The 26,310-nt window shown below is 39.0% G+C and overlaps 1 protein-coding gene across 1 annotated transcript in view; it reads right to left on the minus strand.

The window, feature by feature from the left end:
- Positions 1-26,310, minus strand: part of Spata5 (spermatogenesis associated 5) — a 119,730-nt gene that overhangs the window by 26,167 nt on the left and 67,253 nt on the right. The window contains exon 15 of the mRNA XM_013022111.1: positions 11,652-11,816. Coding sequence (XP_012877565.1) covers positions 11,652-11,816 — 165 coding nt within the window. The remainder of the gene's footprint in view (positions 1-11,651; positions 11,817-26,310) is intronic.

The following is a 26,310-nucleotide window of genomic DNA, read 5'->3' on the forward strand; positions in this document are numbered from 1 at the left end:
GAAAGAAAGAGAAAGAGAGAAAGAAAGAAAGAAGGAAGGAAAAAAAGAAAGAAAGAGAAATTTGAACCCAAGCATTGGTGGCTCAAATCTATAATCCTAGCTACTTGAGGAGCTCAGGTAAGAATGACTGTGGTTCAAAGCCATTCTGGAAAGAAAGCTTCATAAGACTCCTGCTCAACCCATAGCTAGTGGTGTGCATTTATCACCTCAAATTATGTGGGAGGCTGAAATTAGGAGGATGGCAGTTCCAGGCTAGCTGAGGCAGAGATGTTGGAGGAAAGCGGAGTCCAGTGGCACACATCTGTCACTCCAATGACAACAGAAAGCCTAGAGCAGTTGGATCATGGCACATGCCAAGGTAGGAAGCAAATTTTTATTTGAAAAAATAACCAGCAAATAAAAGGGATAGAGGCAGATTCCAGCATTACAGCAAACTTAAGGCACAGCTCAAACCCCAGTGTCAAAGGGAGGGAGGAAAGGAAGAGAGGTGAGGGACAGAGGGAATTTTTACAAAGAATGTAAATATATTTTCAAATATAAATTTTTCACATCTACTTTTCTTCTAGTTTAAGGTAAGATTAAAATCTGTTTTTAAATTCCTAATATTTAGTAGAGAACATATTTGAGGACAATTTAACCATTGCATCACAACCCTCAACAATCATTTAATAGTTTTAGTAACATTTTATTTTATTTTATTTATTTTGTCGGTCACGGGGCTTGAACTCTGGGCTGGGGTGCTGTCCCTGCGCACTTCAGCTCAAGGCGAGCGCTCTACCGCTTGAGCCACAGCACCACTTCCAGTTTTCTAGTGGTTTATTGGAGATAAGAGTCTCACGGATATTTCTGCCCAGGCTGGCTTTGAACCGCGATCCTAAGATCTCAGCCTCCTCAGTAGCTAGGATTACAGATGTGAGCCACCGGCGCCCAGCTACTTAGTAACATTTTAATAGAACAGTATCTTTTAGAACTCAGAATTATTGTCATTTGGGGATGAAAATAAGAATATGTCTACTGTGAGCATTCCACACGGGATGAGACACATATAGTACTATTGTCCTCAGCATTACAATTCTGTGCCTTATTTTAACATGGGCACTCAATCCTGACCTGAAACAAATATTACTGTAATCAGTAATATTAATTTCCTAAACAAGTTTTTTTCTAGTAGAATCAGAGACCCTTAAGTTTCCAAAGTTGCTAGATTTAGTATTTTTACATTAATGAGACTTATATAAAGAGAAAATAAAATTAGGCTGTATGGAATGCTTTAGCTAAAAAATATGCTAAAATAAGGATATAGACAAGTTTTTAAACAAATGTTTACATATTTAAGAAGGAAAATATGTATTTTTAATAATGAAAAACTAAGAATAGTCATTACAGGTGCTTATACAGATAAGCCAGTTGAAATAAATGCTACATGTAGCTATAAAATATAATTTTAATTTAAAGAATTAAAACTGAAAACAAAAATTATGTAAGTTATGGATTTGCTGATCATCTTGAACACTTTTTGAGTGTTTAGTAAGACAAGCACAACAGTGTGTTCGTCATCTAATCTTCTCTAACCTGAGCAAGACTCTGAAGTAGAGAAAATTCATATTTATTTATGATGAGGAAAATGGACACAGGTAGGAAATTGTTCTAGGTCCAGAATTTATTTCATGTGTAAAAAACGTTAAGAGACAGTTGTCACAAATATTGGTGGCCAGCTTTTTTTATCTGGATTAGAAATCAGCTTCCCATCACCTCAGACAATGAAACAAAAATATGTGACTCGGGCTGGGAAGGTGGCTCAGTGGTAGAGCGCTTGCCTTGCATGCTCGAGGCCCTGGGTTCGATTCCTCAGCACCACATAAGCAAAAAGAAAAAAGCCGGAAGTGGTGCTGTGGCTCAAGTGGTAGAGCGCTAGCCTTGAGCTGAAGAGCTGAGGGACAGTGCCCAGGCCCAGAGTTCAGGCCCCACGACCGGATCCAAAAAAAAAAAAATATGTGACTCTACTAAAATCTATGTTAACATCAATAACATATTTTGCATATCACTAAAAATAATATGTTCTCTTTGAGTTGATAACTTTGCCTGCCAATTTTTGTTATAATTCTGAAGGTGGAGAAGCATAAATCAAATGGCTTATACAAGACAAGAGACAAAGCCATCTAATCTCCAATAAGGGAGCTTAAAAAAAAAATAGAACAAAGACAGCCTCTTCAGTAAATAGTGCTGGCAAAATGGGTTAATCACTTGTAGAAAACTAAAGTTAGATCCTTATATATCATCCTGCACCAGAATCAACTCCAAATGGATCAAAGACCTCGGAGTCAAAGCAGACACTCTGAAAACATTACAGGATGGAATAGGAGAAACCCTAAGTTTCCTTGGCACAGGCTGAAATTTTCTTAATAGAGACCCAGAAACACAACAAATCAAAGAAAAGGTTGGACAAATGGGATTGCATGAAATTGCAAAGCTTCTGCATGGCAAAAGATATAGCTAGCAAGATCAATAGAAAGCCCACGAATTGGGAGAAGATCTTCACTAGCAACACAACGGACAAGGATCTCATATCTAAAATATACCTGGAATTCAAAAAATTAAATAACCAAACAACAAATCCTCAAAGAAACAACTGCCCAATAAATAAAGGGCTAAAGACTTAAAGAGAAACTTCTCTGAAGAGGAAAGAAGGATGGCCACTAGACATATGAAGAAATGCTCAACCTCCCTAGCCATAAAAGAAATGCAAATCAAAACAATATTGAGATACCACCTCACCCCAGTTAGAATGGCTATAATCAAGAACTCTAATAACAACAGATGCTGGAGGGGATGTGGACAGAAGGGAATCTTACTGCATTGTTGGTGGGAGTGTAAACTTGTTCAACCACTTTGGAAAGTAGTATGGAGGTTCCCCAAAAGACTCCACATAGAAATCCCCTATGACCCAGCAATCCCACTTTTGGGCATTTACCCTAATGATCACAAACAAGAGCATACTAAAGCTACCAGCCCAACTATGTTTATTGCAGCATTACTTACCATAACTAAGATATGGAACCAATCCAGATGCTCCTCAGTAGATGAATGCATCAAGAAAATGTGGTATATATACACAATGGAATTCTATGCCTCCATTAGAAAGAATGACATTGGTCCATTTGTTAGGAAATGGAAAGACTTGGAAAAAATTATATTAAGTGAAGTAAGCCAGGCCCAAAGCAACATAGGTCCCATGGTTTCCCTTATTTGCAATAACTAGTATATGTCTGAGACAAGCAGAAACGGTCCGATAAGTTGTTAGGCAAAATGAACCTGAAGATAAGGACTCAAATGTTTTTTTTCTTTCATGCGATTGTTTCTAACATATTTATAAGGTGATTTTTTTGTTGCTTTGTATATCCCGCCCCCATGGTATAACCCCTGCTTTCACTGTATTTGATGTTGGTATAATTTGGGGAGGGGGAGGGAAAAAATAAATTGTTTAAATAGGGATACAGGTGGACCCACTGCAACAATGAGATGTACAAGATGTTACGTCGAAAAATGAACTTTACAACTTTGGCGTGTGTGTGGGGAGGCTCGGGGTAGGGGGAGATGGGAAGGGAAAACACAGGAGGAGGCAACAACAATGCTCGATAAGAAATGTACTCACTACCTTACTCATGTAATTGTAACCCCTCTGTATGGTATTTTCACAATAAAAAAAAGAAAAGAAAATTTAAAAAAAATAATTTTTTTAAAAAGCCAAATAAAATAGAGACAAAGAATTTGGAAGAAAATAAACAAACAGAATATCAAGAAGTTCTATCATCATTACCATGGGCTTAAGTAATTCTCCACAGATAGAGATTTACCTTGGATACCAGCCTTGGGGGTTAGATTATTGGACAGGTCCCAACTAACATACCTTTCCTATAAAGGGGCTTCCATATTTGGTCCTAAAATATTGTATTAAATATGTTGCTAACCAGCTTTTCATTCAACATCTACTTCCTTTCTGACTAATGCATCCTGTAAGCTGACAGAAGTTTTAAATATCTGCCAAGGAGTCAGTAAAGCAGGTATGCCAGCACAAGGTGTTCTGGTGAATGACTGCTTTGGTGTAAACATCCTATCTAAAATAGCCCTTAGGTAAGTTGAATTAATACACTTTGCCAATTTAAGTAGAAGTTATAATGAACTGTAACATACATTTACTTTCCAAACAAAGTTTAAGGAAATTTAAAGCTCACTACTACATTATTTCATTTTATAAAAAGTTCTATCAAAATATTTCCCAAATGACAGATACTGAACTTGACAGGCAACTATTGTTAAGGAAGCTCAAAAGGAGAACCACCAAAGATCTCAGGACAGAAAACAAACAAATCACCAGGTGCTGGAATCTTTAAGCAGGTAAATTGTCCATTTCATTCAATGAAAAAATTGTCAAAATTTCTTAAGGAGGCTGGGTGTTGGTGGCTCATGCCTGTAATCCTAGCTACTCAGGAGGCCAAGATCTGAGGACTCAATTCAAAGCCAGCCAGGGCAGAAAAGTCTGAGACTCTTATCTCCAATTAATCACCAGAAAACTGTAAGTGGCACTGTGGCTTAAGTGGTAGAGCGCGAGCCTTGAGCTGAAGAGCTGAGGGACAATGCCCAGGCCCAGAGTTCATGCCCCATGACCCCCCCCCCGCTCACACACACACAAATGCTTAAGGACAATTTTAGCAAAATCTAAGTTCTATGCACTGTCAAGAGTTCTTAGGACTTGTGGATTTTTTTGGGGGGGGAGGGGGGGTCTGGTCGTGGGGCCTGAACTCTGGGCCTAGGCACTGTCCCTCAGCTCTTCAGCTCAAGGCTAGCGCTCTACCACTTGAGCCACAGAGCCACTTCTGGCTTTTTGCTTATGTGGTGCTGAGGAATTGAACTCAGGGCCTCAGGCATGCAAGGCAAGCACTCTACCACTGAGCCACCTTCGCAGCCCTGACTTGTGGGGTTTAGAAGCAAGCCTTCAGAGCCCTAAGTCCTCAAGATTCCAGGGTTCTAGAAGCACTGTAAGATAAGCATGACCAGGTTCATTGTCCTTGCAGGTCTAATCCTAATGGATTCTTAGTACAATTAATTTATTACAGGTAGAATACATAGATTGTTTTTAACACAAGAGGACCATAAAGATCAGAATACTTCTATTTCCTTAATAGTATTGATTTTTGCTCTGAGGGACCCTTTTATTCACATTTATTGGCCACTAGATAGAGCTGCAGTGATAAGGTCTCTGCTCAAAGAGTGTCCACTGAAAGAAATGTTATATAATATTGCTTGCAGAATATAATCCCCTTGGGGCTGGGAAGGTGGCTCAATGGTAGAGCGCTTGCCTCACGCGCCAGAGGCCCTGGGTTCGATTCCTCAGCACCACATAAGCAAAAAGAAAAAACTCCGGAAGTGGCGCTGTGGCTCAAGTGGTAGAGCACTAGCCTTGAGCTGAAGAGCTGAGGGACAGCGCCCAGGCCCAAAGCACAGGCCCCACAACTGGACACCCCCCCCAAAAAAAAAGAATATAATCCCCCTGACAATTCACTTGCCTCATGGCAAGTTCAAGGTGCTAGTATCACATAAAAGACATCTTTAATAGTCATAATTGAGACCCAAATGGAGAGCCTTGTGGGGATGTGAAGGCTGTATCTACACAATGCTGCCAGCCAAGAGGGGGTTAAGAGCAGGAATGTGGCTTGTGCTCTAGCTGATGAGCTCCTTGTACTAGTGGGAAGTTGTTTCCAGGTTCAAGGCAGGAGCACCATTTTCTTATGTGCTGAAAGATACTTAGTTGGCTAGATACTTGTACCTTTAGACACAGAGGCCAACCCATCTTTTAATACAAATCTGGCAATAACATTCAAGACTATTTTCAAGGTTCTCCCTTGCCTAAAGGAAAAAAGATAGTTGAGATGACATCCACATTAACTTCATATTTAAATCTCACCCTTTTCATGCTTCATATTCCCTACTTTTTCTACCTGATTCTTCCTTTTTTTTTTCCTTTTTCTTTGTTTTTTTTTTTTTTTGGTTGTTTGTGGGGCTTGAACTCTGGGCTTGAGGGCTGTCTCTCAGCTCTTCAGCTCAAGGCAAGTGCTCTACCGCTTGAGCCATAGCTCCACTTCCCTGATTCTTTCTTCTGGTCATACTTAACCTACATTCTAGACCACACCACTCTCTTTCCTCTATTTCTTCTTTCCTATCCACCAGAAAAACGCTTTGGGGAACTCCTCAATATCTATTAGAACTCAGTTCACGTATTTCCTCTGGATATCATCTATCCCCTAAATACCATCTTGTAGTATCAGCTTGCTTGCTTTCTGATCACTAGATCGCACCACCTAAACACATTATTACAGAACTTAGCTGCCCATACATCCTCTCTATAACCTGCGAGTTTTAGATACCGGGAAATGAAATAGATGGATAAAGAGGTAAGTAAGTAACCCAAAGTTCCTAGCTTCACAGCTTATATACCTTTTGGAAATACAAAGAGGTAGGTAAACACAATTACTGTTAAAAGAAATACATATACACATACAAACATTAAAACCACAACTGTTTAGTTTGCTGTCCCTATCTATAAAAAGATATCTTTAATAAAGGTTTAGATACATTAAAGGGAAATTTGACCTGTACAAAATTATTTCCAAGATTCTTCTATTGACTCGGAAGCATCAGCTGATCATAATCAAGTCTTTTAGGAGAAGGAAAAAATTCAGGGCCTTGTGCTAACTTAGCTTGCTTTTACTCTACCACTACAGCCATGCCTCCAGCTCAGCTTTTTGCTGAGTATTCTTGGAGATGGACTTTTTCTGCCTGGGATGGCTTCAAACTATGATCCCAGATCTCAGCCTTCTGAGTAGACATTATTACAGGTCTGAGCCAGTGACACTTAGCTTAAAGTATTATTAAAGCCAGTATTTTGGCTAGTAAAATGACATGAAATATTACTTATTACAACAAAGACTTACTTATCCCACATGGATATAAGTCTGAGAGACATCAACTATGCTGCTGGGTTCCAAGAAGTGCAAAATCTAGTCTCTGCCCTAGGGAATCTCTCAGGAGACGAGGCTGACTCCTATTAAAGTAGTTGAAAAGAACACTACCTTAGGAGCTAAACAACTACCTTGGAAGCATGTATAAAGGGGCTCAAAAGGAACAGTTGCTTCTGGGTGTGGTGGTCAAGGTGGTTGGATGACATTAAGTAGTAATTTCAGTAGGTTGTATAAGAGTATTTTGAAATTCCAGGGTTAGAAGCAGAATTTTAGGATAAAGGCTCAAAAAAGAAAGATGATCTCCAACAGAAAATAGAAGGCTAATTGGCTTTAGAGGCATGTTTTCACAGGACAGTTTCTTCTCAGGTGGGCACAGAGTGCTCCAGGCAGTCTGCAGGCGGCTGGCTGTGCAGGGCCGTAGTGCCCTGCTTCACACTGCAGAAGACAGATACAGGGCTGCCAATCTCTCTAAAGGCAGTGAATGGAGAGCTTGAGACAACACCAGAGCATACTGTCCTACTGGTAAGCAAGTAAGATGTATCGTTAGGTAACCTGGTCAGAATAGTGGTCCACCCCATACTCTAATTCAATAGCTCTGATTTCTTAGTTGGGGAATACTGTCAGAAGAGACTTCAGAAGCAGGAAGAGCACAGACATTCTAAGTGGCTATAATTGCTCTTCCTGTTTTCACTGTGTGGGAGAGAAAAAAGATGTCAAAAGGAACGTTAATTAGCAAGACAGAAAAGTAATTTAGGGCTTTCCTTTTATTAGCTATAACAGCTCAAGCATGATGAACAGAACACTTCTTGAATTAATGAGGCACACCAAAAGGTGATTTTTTAAAAAACATCAAACTGGCATGAAGACCTTAGCTATTTAATATTAGACCCCAAAAAGGCTTAGAACACAAAATACACATTTTAGTGGCGGACATAATAAATATTGAACTGCTAAGCAGAAAGGGTAAAAGGCAATCACCTTTGTGAAATGCTATTTATGTGTCAGAATTTGTTTCTTGGTGCTTTTAAATTTGTTATCCCCTTTAAACCTCAAAGCAATTTCTATCACATAAAAGGTTTTAGAAATAAAGAAAATAGGTTTCAAAAAAGTTAAATAACTTTTAGGCCATCTTGGAAGAAAAAAAAAAAGGAGCCAGGATGCTATTAAAACTCTGTTCAAGGGCTGGGAAGGTGGCTTAGTGGTAGAGTGCTTGCCTAGCATGCATGAAGTCCTGGATTTGATTCCTCAGTACCACATACACAGAAAAGGCCAGAGTGGCGCTGTTGCTCAAGTGGTAGATAGAGTGCTAGCCTTGAACAAAAGAAGCTTAGGGATGGCTTGGAATGTGGCTCAGTGGTAGAGTACTTGCCTAGCATTCATGAAGCCCTGGGTTCAATTCTTCAGTACTGCATAAACAGAAAAAACTGAAAGTGGTGCTATCTATGGCTCAAGTGGTAGAGTGTTAGCCTTGAGTTAAAAGAAGCTCAGGAACAGTGTCCAGGCCCTAAGTTCAAGCACTAGGACTGGCAAAAAAAAAAAGAAAAAAAATTAAGCAGCTTAGGGACAGTGCTCAGGCCCTGAGGGGTTCAAGTCCCAGGCTTGGCCAAAAAAACAAAAACAAAAACAAAAAGGCTATGCAGCTATAACACCAAATCACTTCATCCATTTGATTGCCTTGGTTGGAAGGTGAATGTTCAAGTTTTGATATAAACGCTTTGATCAACCATCTATTTATATAGAGTGAATTCCCAGGCTCCTGGGGAGATATAGATGCCCCTGAGTTCTGATGGGGTTACTACTGAGTAAACTCATCCTAAACTGAGAATATCTGAAGTTGGAGATGTACTTAACATTTCTTGCCTCCTGAGGACAGAAGCTTAGAACACAGCACACCAGAGAATATCAGTTGTTTCCCATTGGTGTGTATGGCTCCACAAGTGCTCAACCCCTCAAGGGAGACCACCTGAAGTTTGTTGCTACTTGCAGGCTGGGAAAAGATCAAAATCCAAACTATGTTTTCTACTAAATATCTGTAACTTGACCAGACAGAAAGTTAAAGACTGTAAGTCAAACCATCCTAAACTGAGGACCATGTGCATTACCAATTCCACTTAATGAGATAATCACTAAAAGGAAGACAATACCCAAATGCAAATAAAAACTCAACTGTCAGTACATTCCTAAGCAGAGGAAATTATGTATTTTAATCATCACCTCCCTTCCCAAGCATAGGGCAGACAGAGGAATGAGCCCAGTTATGGCTTTCATGTATGCACATTTGTCATGGTTATGCTTCCTGTTGGAGAAAAGTTTTCTAAAAGTAACTAGCGTAAGTTGATAAAAGACAAATGAATAAAGTGGAATCTGCTAGAAATAGCTTAAAAATAAAAATCAAAGCAAAAGAAAACAATAGCCATAACCAAAAAAAGACTTATTTCCTCTTGAGCCGAATTCCCATCTACTTTTTAACTGGCAATGGGGTTTTCCATTTATGACTGGAAGCCAAAGACAATGATGGCGGTGGCCACAGGGGAATGAGTGGCAGGAGGCAGAGAAGGGCTGAAAGATGCTGCCTGACCCGTTTGGCTTCTTCCCCTTTGGGCTGCCAAGGAACTTCCTTTCCCACACATCTGGGGCTTCAAGACTGCTTCTCTTCTTTGGATATCCTCCTTGGGGAAGGCCACTAGAGACTTCGGGTATCAAGTATGCTGAGTGTTTGTGGGCTCTTTTATAGAACAATGTTCATTGAACAAATGAATCACTAGATGAAATGAAGATATTTTCCTAAGTATCTTTCCTGTAATCCCAGTCATTAAAAGTAACATCACTGCTACCTTAATCATCTTTTGCAACTTTTTAATTAAAAATAAAAACAAATGTTCATTACACTTCAACATTTTGCTTCTAAAAAACCATTTGAGTGCCAGGAATGTGCTCATCTCAGCTCACCTGGCCAAATTCTTATTCTTACATTATTTGTATCTATTTTTGAAGAATATACTACTTCCTGTGAAGGCAATTAACTGAAAATTAATTGGGGAGCTCCTCATATGACAAAACATTTGGAAATCTATTTTTCTTAAGTGTAATTGAAATTCTATTTTCCTTTTTCTCCCCGTTTATTTTTTGTATTCTGACTAAAGGACACAGCCTGAAGTCTAGGAAGGAAACAAATTAGAGTTTATAAAGTAGTGTGTTTATATACGCTTATAAAGTTTATAAAGTCGTGAGGTGTACAAGGTAACTGGACTTTGGGATTTCATTTTACTATTAAGAAATATAAAAATGAGTCCTGGCTTTTAAATATTGAAGTACCATTTTCATTCAGATGGAAAGAAAGAGGAAAAACAGGTCTTACATTTTACCTAAAGCTAAGTTTTATCAACTTAACTATTTATCAATTTTCAACTTTTTTCTGTGTGTGTGTGTGTGTGTGTGTGTGTGTGGCTTTTTTGGGGGTTGAACTCAGGGTCTGTGTGCTACGCCTGAGCTTTTTTTGCTAAAGGCTAGCACTCTACCACAGCATTTGAGCCATAGCTCTACTTCTGGTTTTTTTGGGTGCTTAATTGGAGATAAGAGTCTCATAGACTTTCCAGCCCAGGATGGCTTCAAACTATGATCAGCAGGTTCAGCCTACTGAGTAGCTAGGATTACAGAAGTGAGCCACCACGCCATGGCTTCAATTTTCAAAATTAAAAAAAGAAAAAAAAGAAATAGCAGTTCTTCTAATGCTTGCATAAACTATTTAAACAAAACAAAGAAATTAAAAATGGTGGTGGAGAAAGAGGCTAAGATCTGGGGATAATGGTTCAAAGCCATCCTGGGAAGGAAATTCCATGCAGTTCTTATCTCTAATAAGCTACTTAGAAAAAGTCAGAAGTGGCACTGTGGCTAGAGTGCTAGCACTGAGAAAAAGGGGAAGAGAAGGAGGGAGAGAAGGCAGGTAGGAAGTCCGACCAAAGAAATACATTCCGAGCCGGGCACCAGTGGCTCACACCTGTAATCCTAGCTACTGAGGAGGCTGAGATCTGAGGATCACGGTTCAAAGCAAGCCTGGTCAGAAAAGTCCGTGAGACTCTTATCTCCAATTAACCACTAGAAAACCGGAAGTGGTACTGTGGCTCAAGTGGTAGAGCTGAAGAGCACAGGGACAGCACCCAAGCCCAGAGTTCAAGCCCCACAACCGACAAAAAAAAAAAAAATGCATTCCAAAAAGCTGTACATTTAATGGAATTTTACTTTGTAGGCAAAACAAAACAAAACAAAACAAAAAACCTGAAGTAAAGATTTGCTAGGTAGAGAAAAAAAATGTGTATCTGCCATAAGATAAAGCATGGTATATTCCCAGAAGCCTTGCAGTTCTTGCTGTGAATACATCTTTACAGTTAAGGAAGATGGATCTTTTACTAGCTTTGTTGTTGTTTGTTTTGGTGCTGGTCCTTGGGCCTGGGTGCTGTCCCTGAGCTTTTGGCTCAAGGCTAGTGCTCTGCCACTTGAGATACAGTTCCACTTCTTATGAACTATCCTGGTAGGGCTAGCTTTTGGTTATATTTTGCTTTTCTGGTACTAAGGACTGGGCCCCAAGCCTTGGGGATGCTAAGCATGTTGTTAGTACTGTGAGGGTGGTGCTCTTACCTCTGCTCCTGAGTATTTTTCCGTTTGGAGGACAAGTTCATCCAGGTCCACTTCATTACTGATAGGCATTGAGCGAAACTGCAAGGTGAGTATTTCCTTTCTTGTTGCTCCATCTGGTAGAGGCACATAGATGATTGTGTCAATTCTTCCAGGCCGCATCAAAGCCTAGACAGATAGAGTAACAAAGTTGAGAACTGACATTCCGAATCAAAGGTATCAAGGAGGGGGACATTCAGTATCATAGATAGAACCTAACCCACTATTGTGTACAGTTAATAAATCAAGTAACTTCTAGATGAAACAGGTACCATTGGCTCACCTCATCATCCTAGCTACACAGGAGGCTGAGATCTAAGGATCACAGTTGGAAGCCAGCCCAGGCAGAAACTCCATAGATTTTTATCTCAAATCATCTATTTAAAAAACACTGGAAGTAGCACTGTAACTCAAGTGGTAGAGAGCTAGCCTTGAGCAAAAGAAAGGGAACAAAAAAAGAAAGAAAGAAACTAAGGGACAGCACCCAGGCCCACAGTTCATGCCCCAGGACTAGCAAAAACAAAACAAAACAAAAAAAACACCCAAACTGCTGGAGTCTAGAATCTAGTTCAAGGACACAAACACTGTCTAGAAATATTCCTGCAAATAGAAATGAATATTCCATGGAGAATTTCTGTTACTCAGCAATGTAAGGTGAGTAGAAAGCGACTATCTGTTTTAGGGAGATGTACACACAATTCACATTTATCAAAAAATATTTTTTGTTACCTTCTGTAGTAACCTTTAAAATGTGAGGTGAGCTATTAGCAAAGAAGTATGTCCAGAGCTGAATTTAGTCAGCTGAACTTTCCTAATAATTTATTGCAGCTAATATTTCAGCTTACTTATTTGGGAAAATCAGAACTAGGAAAAAAGCGTAAGTAAGACAGATATGTGTAGCCAGGCACTGGTGGCTCATGCCTGTAATCCTAGCTATTCAGGAGGCTGAGATCTGAGGATGCCAGAAGTGGCACTGTGGCTCAAGTGGTAGAGCACTAGCCTTGAGCAAAAGAAGCTTAGCGACAGTGCCCAGGCCCTGAGTTCAAGCCCCAGGATAGGAAAACAAAATAAAACATACAAAAAATAACAAAATCCAAAAGATCACTCTGGTGGAATAACATTGAAAAGACTATGATTTGTATAATTAAAATTCCAGAAGGAAAAGAAAATGGAGTACAAACGAGGGCCCCAAAGCCTTCTGAATTGGTAAACAAATATACACAATTAAGAATCTCAGTGAAGGGCTGGGAAGGTGGCTCAGTGGTAGAGCGCTTGCCTTGCATGCATGAGGCCCTGGGTTCAATTCCTCAGCACCACATAAACAAAAAGAAAAAAGCCAGAAGTGGTGCTGTGGCTCAAGTGGTAGAGTGCTGAGGGACAGCACCCAGGCCCAGAGTTCAGGCTCCACGACCGACCAAAAAAAAAAAAAAAAAAGAATCTCAGTGAATTTTCAGGTGGATAAAAACCATGCTTAGATTTACGGTCAAAGTGCTGAAACCCAAGTACAGGAAATCTCAAGCAGGTGAAGTGGCTCATTCTGATAATCCCACCTACCCAGAAGGCAGCAATTGGGAGGATCAAGATCCAAGGTCAGACCCAGGCAAAACCAGGGGAAACAAGATCAAATTTGTAAAATAAATACAGTATAAAAGGGCTGGCTGGTATTACTCAAAATGGTTGAGCACCTGCCTAGAAAATGTGAGATCCTGAGTTCAAACCCAAGTACTGCCAAAAAATTGAAAACAGCCAGACTCCCTACAGAGAACAAGGATCTGAGTGACCAATGACTCTTAAGTCAAAACAATATAGAACAGAGCCATTAGAAAATCATTTTTAAGGGGTTTAAGAGTAGAAAAATGTCACCCAAGAATTCTATTCCCACTGGAAATAACCTTCAATAGTGAGGGAAAAATAAACTTACTTCTAGGTAAAAGAAAACAAAAAAATATGGAATTTATTCTATAAATAGCTACCATAGACTTTATTACTAGAAGTATAACAACAGATTTTCCAACTTATTGGAGCAAAAAATTTCAAAATATTTCACAATGATCCCTGGATTTCAGTAAGTTCCTTCCTCACCTCTAAAATGCTTATTTGTGTTTTACTTCCAAAAATCTGGGTTTCTGAATATTCAATGAATCTTTTTTAATTTATTCTAATACCAAATGATACTCATCAATGGAGAAACAAAAACTACTCTTCTGAAATATGACAAAGGTAAAAAGACAAGGCTATACTGAGTCTTTCAAAAAAACAGCCAACCAACAAAAAAAAAACCCCTAAGCATCTAAGAGCCAGGCCCCATGTTAGCTGCTGGGGAGGCAGCTGTGAATAACTTCATTATTATTATTTTAAGTTGAAGTCATCCTTTCACCTTTCAGAAAGACTCAAATTCAAGGCTATTTTGAAATTTCCTTTGTAACAGTTGAAAGAACAGCAAAGGCTAGTGACTGCAGCACCCGGCACACACTTGTGCTTGTCTCTCCATGGTGCTGTCCTGGGGCAGTGCATGGTAAGTACTCTTCAGTAATTCTAACCTTGCCTGGCTGGGCCAGGAGCCAGAGAGGCTTTCTCTGGCCTGATCTTGTCAGCGAAAGTTATACTTAAAAAATAGTAGGACACAGCCTTCCTTCCTGAAGAATCCTGAATAAGTTCACTCCCTATCTCAAATGTCTTTAAAAATACTTCTCTGTTATATTAGGGTAGAGGGCTGTATTTTGAATGATGGAATGCTCTGTGATGTTAAATTCCTGATATGACAACTCAAGCCAAGGCTTCTGAATTCTTTGAACCCTTCTAGCTCTAAGGTTGTACTGTAGCTTCTTCATTAGAACAATTAAAAAAATCAGTCTGAATTGCTTTTTCTTCTTGTTCTTTCTCTCCCTTTGAGAATGCACTCCAGATCTTGGGCAAGTTTCTATACCTCAATATCTTCATGTGTGAAGATAAAGGCAATCAGAAAGACACGTTATCATTACACATAAAAAAAATTCTCACACGATTCAGTAAACAATTCAAAGGATTTCACCTGGAATCTTCGGTGTCTCAGATGAAGAATATCTATTCTATCTATCTGTCTATCTATCTATCTATCTATCTATCTATCTATCTATCTATCTATCTATCTATCTATCTACCTATCTATCTATCTATCTATCTATCTATCTATCTATCTATCTATCTATCTATCTGGGACGCAGGATCTGAATCTACCACTGAACTACACAATGTAGGCAATTTATCTTATTTTATTTTTTATTTTTAATTTAACTGAACTTTAAATTTATGGGCTGGAGATGAAAAATAGGGCCTCATTCATGTTCATAAATTTCCGCTACTGGGCTGGGAAGGCAGCTCAGTGGTAGAGTGCTTGCCTTGCATGCATGAGGCCCTGGGTTCGATTCCTCAGCACCACAGAAGCAGAAAAAGCCAGAAGTGATGCTGTGGCTCAAGTAGTAGACTAGCCTTGAGCTGAAGAGCTGAGGGACAGTGTCCAGGCCCAGAGTTCAGGCCCCACTACTGACCAAAAAAAAGGGGGAAAAAGAAAAAAAAAAAAGCTCCACTACTGAGCTCCATTTCCTTGCTCTCTAGATGACTTTTCACATTAGTGAAACACCCCTAGGATACACTGCAGAACCATTACTAAGAACAAGTCATTACAAAAGCAATGGTTTTCTTCTTCTGACCTATACATAACTCAAAAGATTTCAGTACTTCACATGAATGCTATTCATCCAAACCTTTACAATAGAGCAATAGGGCTGCATTTTTTTGCTTCATAAATAGTAAAATCCAACACATATGGGGTCATATATTCTATCAATTGTTCAAGTCAAATTTAGAATTTTTTTAATAAAAGGTACTCTTTATTGATAAATAAGTTACAATTAAATAGACCCATGGCTTGCTGGGGAATAAAAGATCACACGAAACACCATCTCTTGCCAGCCCAGCCCTAGTTCCTGGCCTCCGCCTTCTTGCTGGATGCCTTGGAGGAGGCGGCTTTGGTGGACAGCCCGGGCTTCCTGGCCCTGTGCGGGGACTGGGCCTTGGGCTTGCTCCCCGCGGGAGGCCCCGCCCCAGCCCTGGGGGCGGCTGCCCCAGTAGGTGCCCAGGCCGTCATCTTCCTATTGGTGGGAGAAGCGGTGCCATTCTGGACCTTGCTGGCTGGCAGCCTGACCAGTCGCCCCTCGGCCTTGATCTTCCTGTGAGCCTCAGCGGCTCCTTGACCGTGCACACTGCCTGCGACCTTCATCTCTCCACTGAGCCCGTTGGCACTGGGAGGGGCCCGAACAGCCTTGTCCGATTTCGGGGGAGGGGGGCCTTGGTGGCCTCCCCCAGCTTTGCTCCACTGACCCCCATCTCACTTTCTTGGGGGCCTTCTCCTTGGCCACGACCCCTGGTTTAGGAGGAGCCGTCCTGGTTGCTCCCCGCTTCTCCGCTGCCTTGACGGAGGCCCGCATTGTCGGGGCCCCGCTGCGGCTCCCGGGCTTTCTGGGGGGCTGTCGGGTCCGGGGTCTTCCTGGGCCAGCTCTTCTTCTTGCTCTTGGGGACCAGTTTAAAGCTGCCCGTGGCTCCCTTGGCCTTGGAGCTGGCAGGCTGGTGAGGAGCCCACGGCGCATGCCCGTGTCCAGGGCCTGCTTCAGCAGGTACTTGAGTGGGTGGCGTCCACCGTGGGGTACTTGGGCAGGATATGGGCCCCGCCGCCGCTCCCCCGCCTGCAGCGCCTCCAGCACCATGCGCAGCAGTGACGGGTTGCGGCGAGCCAAGGGGAGCCCGTTGTGGTCGAGGCCTGGTTGTGTAGACCCGGAGGATTCAGGCCGTGGCCGTGTAGGTGGAGGAGGTGAGGCTGGAGACACTTCCGGGAGCCCTCGTCCTCCAGGCATTTTGTTTACCCTGTTTTCACTGTATTTGATGTGGGTGCCCTGCATCTTGTATATACACTTCTCTAACTTGGGGACGGGAAGGGAAAAAAACAAAATGTTTAAATAGGGATACGGTTTGACCCATTGCAACAATGAGATGTACAAGACGCTATGTTGAAAATGAACTTTACAATTTAGGCGGGGGTGGGGGGTTTACAATTTATGTGGGGGGGGGTTTAGGGAGTGCAGTTGGGGAGGTGGGAGGAAGGGATGGTAGGGGAAAAACAAAGGAGGCAACAATGCTTGATAGGAATGTACTCATTACCTTGCTCATGTAACTGTAACCCTTCTGTACAGCATTTTTACAATAAAAAAGTATTAAAATTAAAAACACACTCTTGCACAAATCAGGTCCTCTTGGCTCCCACCCATTGAAAATGATGTAGGGTGTGTGAGTGCAGGGAGTACACCCCCTTGGAAAGTCTGAACACTTAAAACTGTGTTTGAAAAAAAAATAATCTCGATATCTTTGTAATTGGTTAACTTATATACTTTGGTAAAACTTTTCGCATAAAAAATAGCCTTGGAGATCTTCAATTTAAGAGTATAATTGAGTGATTAGAAATGATATGCATCTCTGTCACACAATTATCCTTTCCAGATGGTATTGTTGAAGCCACAGACAATATCATCTAAGAGGGAAAGAAACTTAATTTCTTATTTCCACCAGAGGAAGAACGTGGAAATTTAATTTTATTAACGTATTTTTAAACAAATTATTATTGGAGTAGGTAATTGTCTATAATTAAAATTACATTATTACAAATGTTTCAGAAAATGCAAAATAGTAATTTCTGATTCAAGATTAGTGTTATTGACATAAGACTGACTAGAAACAAACAACTTTACTTAAAAAAAAATCTACAGGCTGGCACTGGTGGTTCACACCTATAATTCTAGCTATTCAGGAATCTGAGATCTGAGGATTAAGGTTGAAAGCCTGACCAAACAGACATATCTAGGAGGACTCATCTCCAACAAAACAACAAAAGGCCAGAAGTCAATGCATGGCTCAAGTGGTAGAACACCAGCCTAGAGAGAAAAAGCTAATCAAGAGCAAAAGGTCCTGAGTTCAAGCCCCATGACCAATTTTTACATGCACGTGCAGACACACAGGTCCATGATCAAAATGAGCTGGACCTCAAGTGACAAGGAAGCAGAATTTACCAATTTGAAAAGGCAGAAGGACCTTATGTTCAAAGAAGGAAAGGTATAATTTACAAAGCATTCTGAGAACTGCAAAAGGTCACTGTGGTCAGTGGAAGGCAGATCTCCCAGCGGGCCCTCCCCCCCCCCCCCCCCCCCGAGATAAGTTTGTGTTTTTTTAAAATTTTATTGTAAAGGTGATGTATAATTTCAAGTAAATTATTAAAATTAAGCATAAGACAATACAATTAGAATATTCAATAGTAAAGTTGCACAATTGACTAATAAAACGTTCAAATCTAATTTTTACAAAATATAATCTGAATTTTCAAAACAATATTTCCAAGTTATTTCTTCAGTTAAAAGTCTGAAAAGGGAGTACACATAGTGCCATCTTTTAAGCCTTCACAGAATGATCAGAAATCTGACTCAAACTATCAATAAAAGTTTCAGGGAACAAAAAGTAATAACAACATGCTAAATCTCTTTTTATGTTTATTGTGTGTCATTTCTACCAATAATTTCCAAACAAACTGCCAGGAAGATGCTTCCATTTCAGACACAATGGATTTTTTTTCCCTTCAGACTAAATGTACTTCTGAACTGAATGCATACAAAGTCAAGAAATGGAAGGAAAAGCAAATACAGAGCTGTCATTTTAAAATTATATTCTTAAAAGGTTTAGAGGTATCATTTGTGGAACACAAAGAGATTTCCTTTTCAACGGCATTCCAGGACATCACTTCTTCCTGCCTGCAAGCAGACAAGATTATACTTGTCTGGAATGTCACTGAAGTATTTATACAAAGGCAGTTTTTCAGAATGTTCTTATTGCAAACACAAAACAGGAAATACAGTAAGACTATCAGTACATGTTTGACACTATTTAGTATAAACTGTTTCTCCCTCAGAAAGCACTAAGCCTGCAGGTTAAGGTAAAAATGAGAATATTGACAAACATACCCTAGTGGTTTACATCAGACCAAGGGAAGGCTCTGGGAGAAATATGGTAAGAATTTGCCAAACTATACTTTAGTTAAGGTTATGCTATAAATCTCTAGTAATAACTACTTTTTGCCAAATTCACAAGACATCCTATAAGAAATAAACACCCAATCAATAAGTTAATAGAAAGAAAGCTTCTGAGACACAAAAAACAAATGTCTGGGTAAAGTGACTACCCATCCAAAAAGAACCCCACAAAACAAAAAATACACCTTATATTCTAACAGGCAATATTTTTTTTTTCACTTAACAAGAAAACAAAACTTACCACAGCTATATTTTAATACAGTTCCATAACCTTACCAACTGAAGACTTTGATGTTCACTTGCAAATGGATTATAAAATACAGCTAGTGTCTCAAGTATAATATTACAGAAATGAAACTTTAATTTTTCTCAAGCCAACAGAATGAACTTTGGTTTGACTGCCCTCTGGTGTTGCAAAATTTTTATGACCACACTGTCAACATTAAATAGTACCAAATTTACATAGTATGAACATTTAAAGAGTTAAGTCTTTGACCCAATGGGCAAACATTGGTTAGACATCTGTTATTAAGATTTATCAAAAATCATATGATATCTCTAACCCCAATCATATACAATGGAAAAAAAATCATTAAGTAAACTAAACAGTACAGAAGATACTGGTAGAACCAAATTAGTAAAAAGTAAAAAGCAAAAAGAAGGTGGCTCAGTGGTAGAGCACTTGCCTTGCATGCCTGAGGCCCTGGGTTCGATTCTTCAGCACCACATAAGCAAAAAGAAAAAAAGCCAGAAGTGTCACTGTGGCTCAGGTGGTAGAGAGCTAGCCTTGAGCTGAAGAGCTGAGGGATAGTGCCCAGGCCCAGAGTTCAGGCCCCACGACCGGACCCCAAAAAACAAAAACCTTGTAAAAACAAAAATTTAAGCTAAGCCCTGGTTGCTCATGCCTATAATCATAGCTACTCAGGAGGCTGAGATTTGAGGTTCATGGTTCAAAGCCAGGCTGGGCAGTAAAGTCCTTGAGCTAAAAAAGGCTCAGGGAAAACACCCAGGCAGGCCCTGAGTTCAAATCCTAGGACAGGTACCAAAAATAAATAAGTAAACCCTTTTCTGGAAAAGGTTAAAACTAAGAGCAAGTAAGGAAAAATGGTCTTATCACATACATCCCCTTGGGATAAAACCTTCAATCTTTTGTTTTATTCTTTATTTTTATTACCTGTAAGTTGTACAAAGGAGTTGCTATTTAACAAAGCAGTTTATGAATGTCACCTCTTTCCAACATTCTCACCCATCCCTCCCCTCCCCACACATTCCTTCATCTTCTTAATTTTGTAGGATATACAATCGATTCTTGACTCCCCTTTATTTGTACATCCATTTCCCCCTGACCTCATCCCACCCTTTCAGGTACCCACCTTCGTGGTATTTTGCTGAACTTTGATTTTGGCTTTCTAAGGAATTACACTATTTGATTTCTCCCTTGAATTTACCTTATTTCAGTTAATACATTTGCATATACTTGCATACCACTGAAAGTACTTACAAGTTTGTAAGCTAAATGTAACTTCCACATATAAGGGAAAACATGGATCTGTCTCTCTGGGCTGGACTTCACTTAGCATAACTTTTTCCATTTCTTTACAAATGACACAATACTATTCTAATGGATGGATATAATTCTACTGCGTGTGTATAGATATACTCTATCTATCTATCTATCTATCTATCTATCTATCTATCTATCTATCTATCTATCTATCTACCTATCTATCTATCTACATATGTATGTATTTCCTTCATCCATGTGTCCACTAAGGGGCATCTAGGCTGATTCCCTATCTTGGCTATTGTAAAGAGTGCTACAATAAATATGGCTGTGCTGGTGGTTTTATTGTATCCTGGTTTGTAATCTTTTGGAACTGCTGGATCATAGGGTAGTTCTATGCTTAATTTTTTTTGTTGTTAGTTGTGGGGGCTTAACTCTGGGCCTGGGCACTGTCCCTCAGCTCTTCAGCTCAAGGCTAGCACTCTACCACTTGAGCCACAGAGCCACTTCCGGCTTTTTTCTGCTTCTGTGGTGCTGAGGAATCGAACCCAGAGCCTCATGCATGCGAGGCAAGCACTCTACCATTGAGCCAACTTCCCGGTGCCTATGTTTAATTTTTGGAGGAATCTCCATGCTGCTTTTCGGTGTGGTTGAACAAGTTTATATTCCAATCAGCTGTGTTACAGGGCTCCCTTTTGGCTACATCCCCACCAGCATGTTATCGTTTTCTTCACAATGGCCATGGCCAGGGATGCTGAGCATTTCTTCACATGTCTATGGCCATTTTTGCTACTTCTTTTGAGAAGACTCTCTTAGTTGAAAAGACCCAGTTGTTAGGACGAGCAGATGAGGGAAGTGGTGGAAACACTGGCTTGAGGTAACAAGTTCTTGTGGTCATTTAGCATATCATCCTGACTTGGCCGACATTCTTTTAGAAAGAGTACTATGAAGAGTGAATATAGAATGTAGAAGGGAGAGAATGATGGCTGAGAAACCAGTTAAGAGGCAAAGAAGTGACTCAGAATAGCAACAAGAGTAGAAAGATAAAATAGAAAAAAAAGGGGAGGAAGTATGGCTCAAGTGGTAGAGTAACAGTCTTGAATGAAAAAGTCAAGCAAGGTGAGAAGCCCTGACTTTGAACCCCAATATTGGCACAAAAATAAAAGGAAGGAAGGAAGCACCAGACTTAATATATAATCCTTTTTTCCCACAAATGCTAATTCCTTCATTGCTCTGCAGTTTCTCAGGTTTTCATTAAATAAAAGTTAAATGAGTTCTTACTATCCTGTTAAACACAAAATCCAGAGGGAATCCAAAATTTTAAGCATCTATGCTACCAGAGAATGTCCAATTCTATGCAAAATCAGAACACAAGTGTTCATGGGTTATGTATACTTAAATCACAATAAAAAACACATTAATAGCTTCAAAAGAAGAAAACTTAATTGAGGCAAACAATACAACTCTTCCTAACTATATACTTGAAAACATAAAAATGAAGTGAATCTTAATACCATATATAATCTCAGTGCCTTTATCAGTTAATTCATATATTACAAATAGTCTCTGGATAATCTACTTATGCACAATACTTTTATTTAACATTAACTTGTCTTAAACCAAAAAAAAAAAAAAAGCTCAACACCAGTGGCTCATGCATGCAATGTGAGCTACTTTGGAAGGTAAGAAGAGGATTATAGATTGAAGTCAGGATAGGCAGAAAAGTTTGCAAGACTCCTCTATTCATAGCTGGGAGCATCAGCACATGCCTGTCATTCTGAACTTCATGGAAGGTTGAGAACAGCAGGATCACAGTTCATATCAGAAAGGATATGGAGTGGACACTGTGGCACACACCAGTGATCCCAGCACCGATTGGGAAGCCCACAGTAGGCCAAGTGAGTATGCACACAGGTGGAAAATAACAAATGAAAAACAGCTGGAGGTATGACTCACTGGTATCAAGTGCAAGGCTCTAAGTTCAAACCCCAGAACTGCCAAAAATAAATAAATAATTATTATGTAATGATTATTTGTGTTTTTATATGGCTAAATAAGGCCTATAAAGAGAAGACTAAAATGAAAGAACAATCAGATTCACATTGAAAGCTTTAATCATTTTTTTTCTGGCAGTACTGGGATTTTGAACTCTGGGTCTTACATTTGCTAAACAGGTGCTCTGCCACTTGAACCACACTCATCCAGCCCTTTCATGTATTGATTTTCAAAACAGAGTTGTTCTTTATGCGCATGCTGGACTACATTGTGATCCTATTTTTGCGTCACAGGATACTATGATAACAGACCTTGTGCCATCCACACATTTTGCTTCCCCTGTAGTTTGGGATGGCAGGCATATGCCACTTCACTCAGCCTGAGATGTAGTCTCATGAACTTTTTTGGCCTGAACTGGCCTTGAACTTCAAACTGCAGATCTCTGCTTCTCCATTAGCTAGACTTATGAGCTTGAGCCACTGTGCCCAGCTTGGAAGCTTTCTTTTGGAATGAGAAATAAACATTTTTCATTTCCTGGAATTAGCAAATCATTTCTTCTGTATACTTCTGTGATTATTCAGAAGCATACATACACTATAGAAATTTAAAAAATTTAAAGTACAGTGTAAAGTCTATAAAATGTAAGCTTTTCTAAATAATATATGGAAACAAATTATAACTTGTGTGATATCATGGTAGTGAAGGTAAATTTGGCAAATATATGACCAGTAAGTTATTTAGCAGTAAGAAGCACTTTCTCCTTAACAGTACTGCCTGTACTATTACTTCTTCAAACTTGGCAAGCCGTTTAACTGCAGAACCCCCATTTTATAATTTTCAAAATAGAAATAAAATTTAGGAGTTGTTAGAATTATAGATAATAGGTACAGTGTGCAGTGCCTGGCACACTGGCACACTGCATGTGCTCAGAAGTGGTAGCAGTCCTTCCTGTCTTAGAGCACTATTTCTGAATTTTTCTGACTCTCATCATGCACTCAGTTTTATATCATACTTTTTGCCTAAAATGGAACACCAAAAGAAAGAAACTGTAAGGAACTGCATATAATATAAATTCTCTGTAGGTCTCCCTTTAATATTCAATATGTACATTTGGTAATGTTTACATTTCTTCTTGTTTTCCACGAAGAAAATTCTTGCTGCACATGAGAAGGTTTGGCTTTTCTCTCTGTCTGTAGAAACACAGGTTGAGGCTACCAATGTGAACGTGAAATATCAACTCATGGAAACTTGGCTACAGAACTCTGCTCTCCTTCCAAATGTCACAACTATTTAGGCAGGGCAGTCAACTAGCACCAAAATATAGTCAAGAATATAACTGAAAGAACTTTGATGAGAAATTGTCTTATTTAATGGTGATTATATACACACTCATCCACATCACTTCCTGGGGGACTATCAGAGCAAGTTAAGTAATCTTGAGGTGCACTTTTCAATTTAATAAATATTTCGAAGTAACCCAAAGCATTTTGTACTATACACAACTCCTAAGAAAAAACTACAAGTACAGCAAGAAAATAAAAACATAATTTTCTAAAAAAATATAAAAGAAATGACAAAGACATGTAATTTAGCTCAGTAAAATCCAACTCAGTAAAATTATAGCTAACAGCACTGTGAAAAAATCTAATGCTTCTAAATGTGGTAGTAAGAAAAGAATGGAAGATGGGTCTTTTTTTTCTTTTTTGCTAGCACTGAAGCTTGAACTCACTGTCTGGGCACTTTCCTGAGCTCCACCACTCTGAGCTCTACTTTTTGGTAGTTGGTTGGAGATGAGTCTCACAGACTTTCCTGCCCCGGCTGGCGTTGAATCACAATCCTCAGATCTCAGCTTGTGTAGTTAGAATTATGGGTGTGAGCCACTGGCACCCAGCTTCCTTTTATTTTCAATCCATGGTACTTTTTTCTTAAGTGTTTTGTTTTTTTTTTTAGTCAGTCATGGGGCTTAAACTCCGGGCCTGAGCACTATTCCTGAGCGATTTCCCTCAAGGCTAGCACGCTAGTATTTTGAGCCACAGCTCCACTTCTTGTTTTCTGGTTGTTAATTGGAGATAAGAGTCTTGAGGGCTTTGCTGTCAAGGCTGGCCGTGATTGTCAGATCTCAGCCTCCAGAGTCACTAGGATTACGGGAGTGAGCCACCAGTACCGGGCAAGTATAAGTTTTACTGGCCAAATTTATTTAAGTATACTTCATACACTGTAAATGTACTTTTCTTTGTATACTTAGAAAAAAGATTTAGGATCTGAAAAATATATATAGTCCTGGGACAATCACAAGATATAGACTATTTCCATTATGCCTAAGTGATCATTATGCTACTATGTGGTGAATTCCCTCAGGCTCCAACCCTGACTTCAGTCCTGCTTTCTCAAAACTTCAATCCTGTCTCCTTTGTGTCAGGCTTCTTTTACTTAGCCTAGCAATTCTGACATTCAGATATCTTCTGCATTTATTAGCAATTTGTTCCTTTTTAATGGCTGGGTAGTATATAACTGTATGGAAATATCAGTCTATCCATTTATCACATGGTAGATAATTTATCTTGTTTAGGTGATTATGAATAGTGCTGTTATAAGAGTGTACAGGTTTTTTCGTGGACAAATGCCCCCTTTTTTTGGATTAATACCCAGGAGAAGAACTGCTGGGTACTCTCCTAAACATATTGTATAATATGTATTTAAATATATATATTTAATATGACATGCATATTTAAACCTATTTATAAAAATCAAAATGATGACTTCATTTAAATTACATTGGTTTACAGATAATCCATCATAATTTTTTGATAGTAAGTACATCTATACACAACACCACTGATCTTCCACAATTCATTAAATTAAGGAATATATTAAGGAATAATGTATTAAGGAATATGTTAATATATAATTATAATATATATAATTATGCAGCATTAAGGAATACTGCATAATACTTACACTTGTCTAGTTTAAATTAGGTATCATATGTAATGACAGTGCAGTGTTGGCATTGGGGTACATCTAATAACTGCTAGTTCACTATCAATTTTTCCTTTTCCAAACGCTACTAGCTCCCCCATCCACAACTGACATTAATCTACACTTTATACCTAAGTCATTATTTATTAAAGTATACAATAGGAAGGCCAAATACAAATTTCAGCTATTATTTTAGAAAGCAAATCAAGTTCTATTTATTTCTCTAAGTCATTTTTCCTTTGGATGAAAAAGGAGAAAAACACTTGAAATCACAATAAAACCTGTATCTACAATACCTACAAATCATCTGAGGTGAGCATCACCACCTTGTGTCAAGAAAGAGTAACTGCAATAATTTATTGTAAAATAAAGAGAAGCTAAGTAGGAAATGAAATATACATCTTTCTAAATCTATTCCATTGCATAAATCACAAGAATTTTGCAAATGAAGTTTAGATTGTTTATATTTTCTGATTATAATGCATTAAATGTTTATATTTTCAAATTCAACTGTTTATGCAGTAAGAACTGAGTTTTATCATATATTCTCAATACTTTTTAATATGCTCCTTTCAAACACATACCACATATAATACATGTCATATATACAGTAAAAATAAAAATGGTACTTAATTATTGTTAATACTTTGAACTTTAAAATAAAAATCACCAAATTACCCCTTCTAGTAGTAATGAATTACAATACTCAATAGATGGCTTTGGATTTGGTTCCTGCCTACATGGGAATGAATATTAGGTCCCAAATAATGGGATTCAAATAACATTTGTAATACAAAGAAAGGGTATTTCTTTAAAATTTATGTGACTCAAAATGAAATAATCCTAGTTAGACACTTCTGCTTTAACTAAAATCACTTTTACATTTGGTGCAGTATTTTAATAGTTAAAAATATATTAAATAGAACCAAGTTATGCCGGGCTAAGACATCTATGGAGAGAAAAGTATGTGGTTAAACAAGATTTTCTTTAAAGGAGTAATAAATTTTAAATGAAAAAGTCAAGGCACTCAACTGTCAAT

This window comes from Dipodomys ordii, unplaced genomic scaffold (assembly GCF_000151885.1).
Source record: "Dipodomys ordii isolate 6190 unplaced genomic scaffold, Dord_2.0 Scaffold60, whole genome shotgun sequence".
Lineage (NCBI taxonomy): Eukaryota > Metazoa > Chordata > Mammalia > Rodentia > Heteromyidae > Dipodomys > Dipodomys ordii.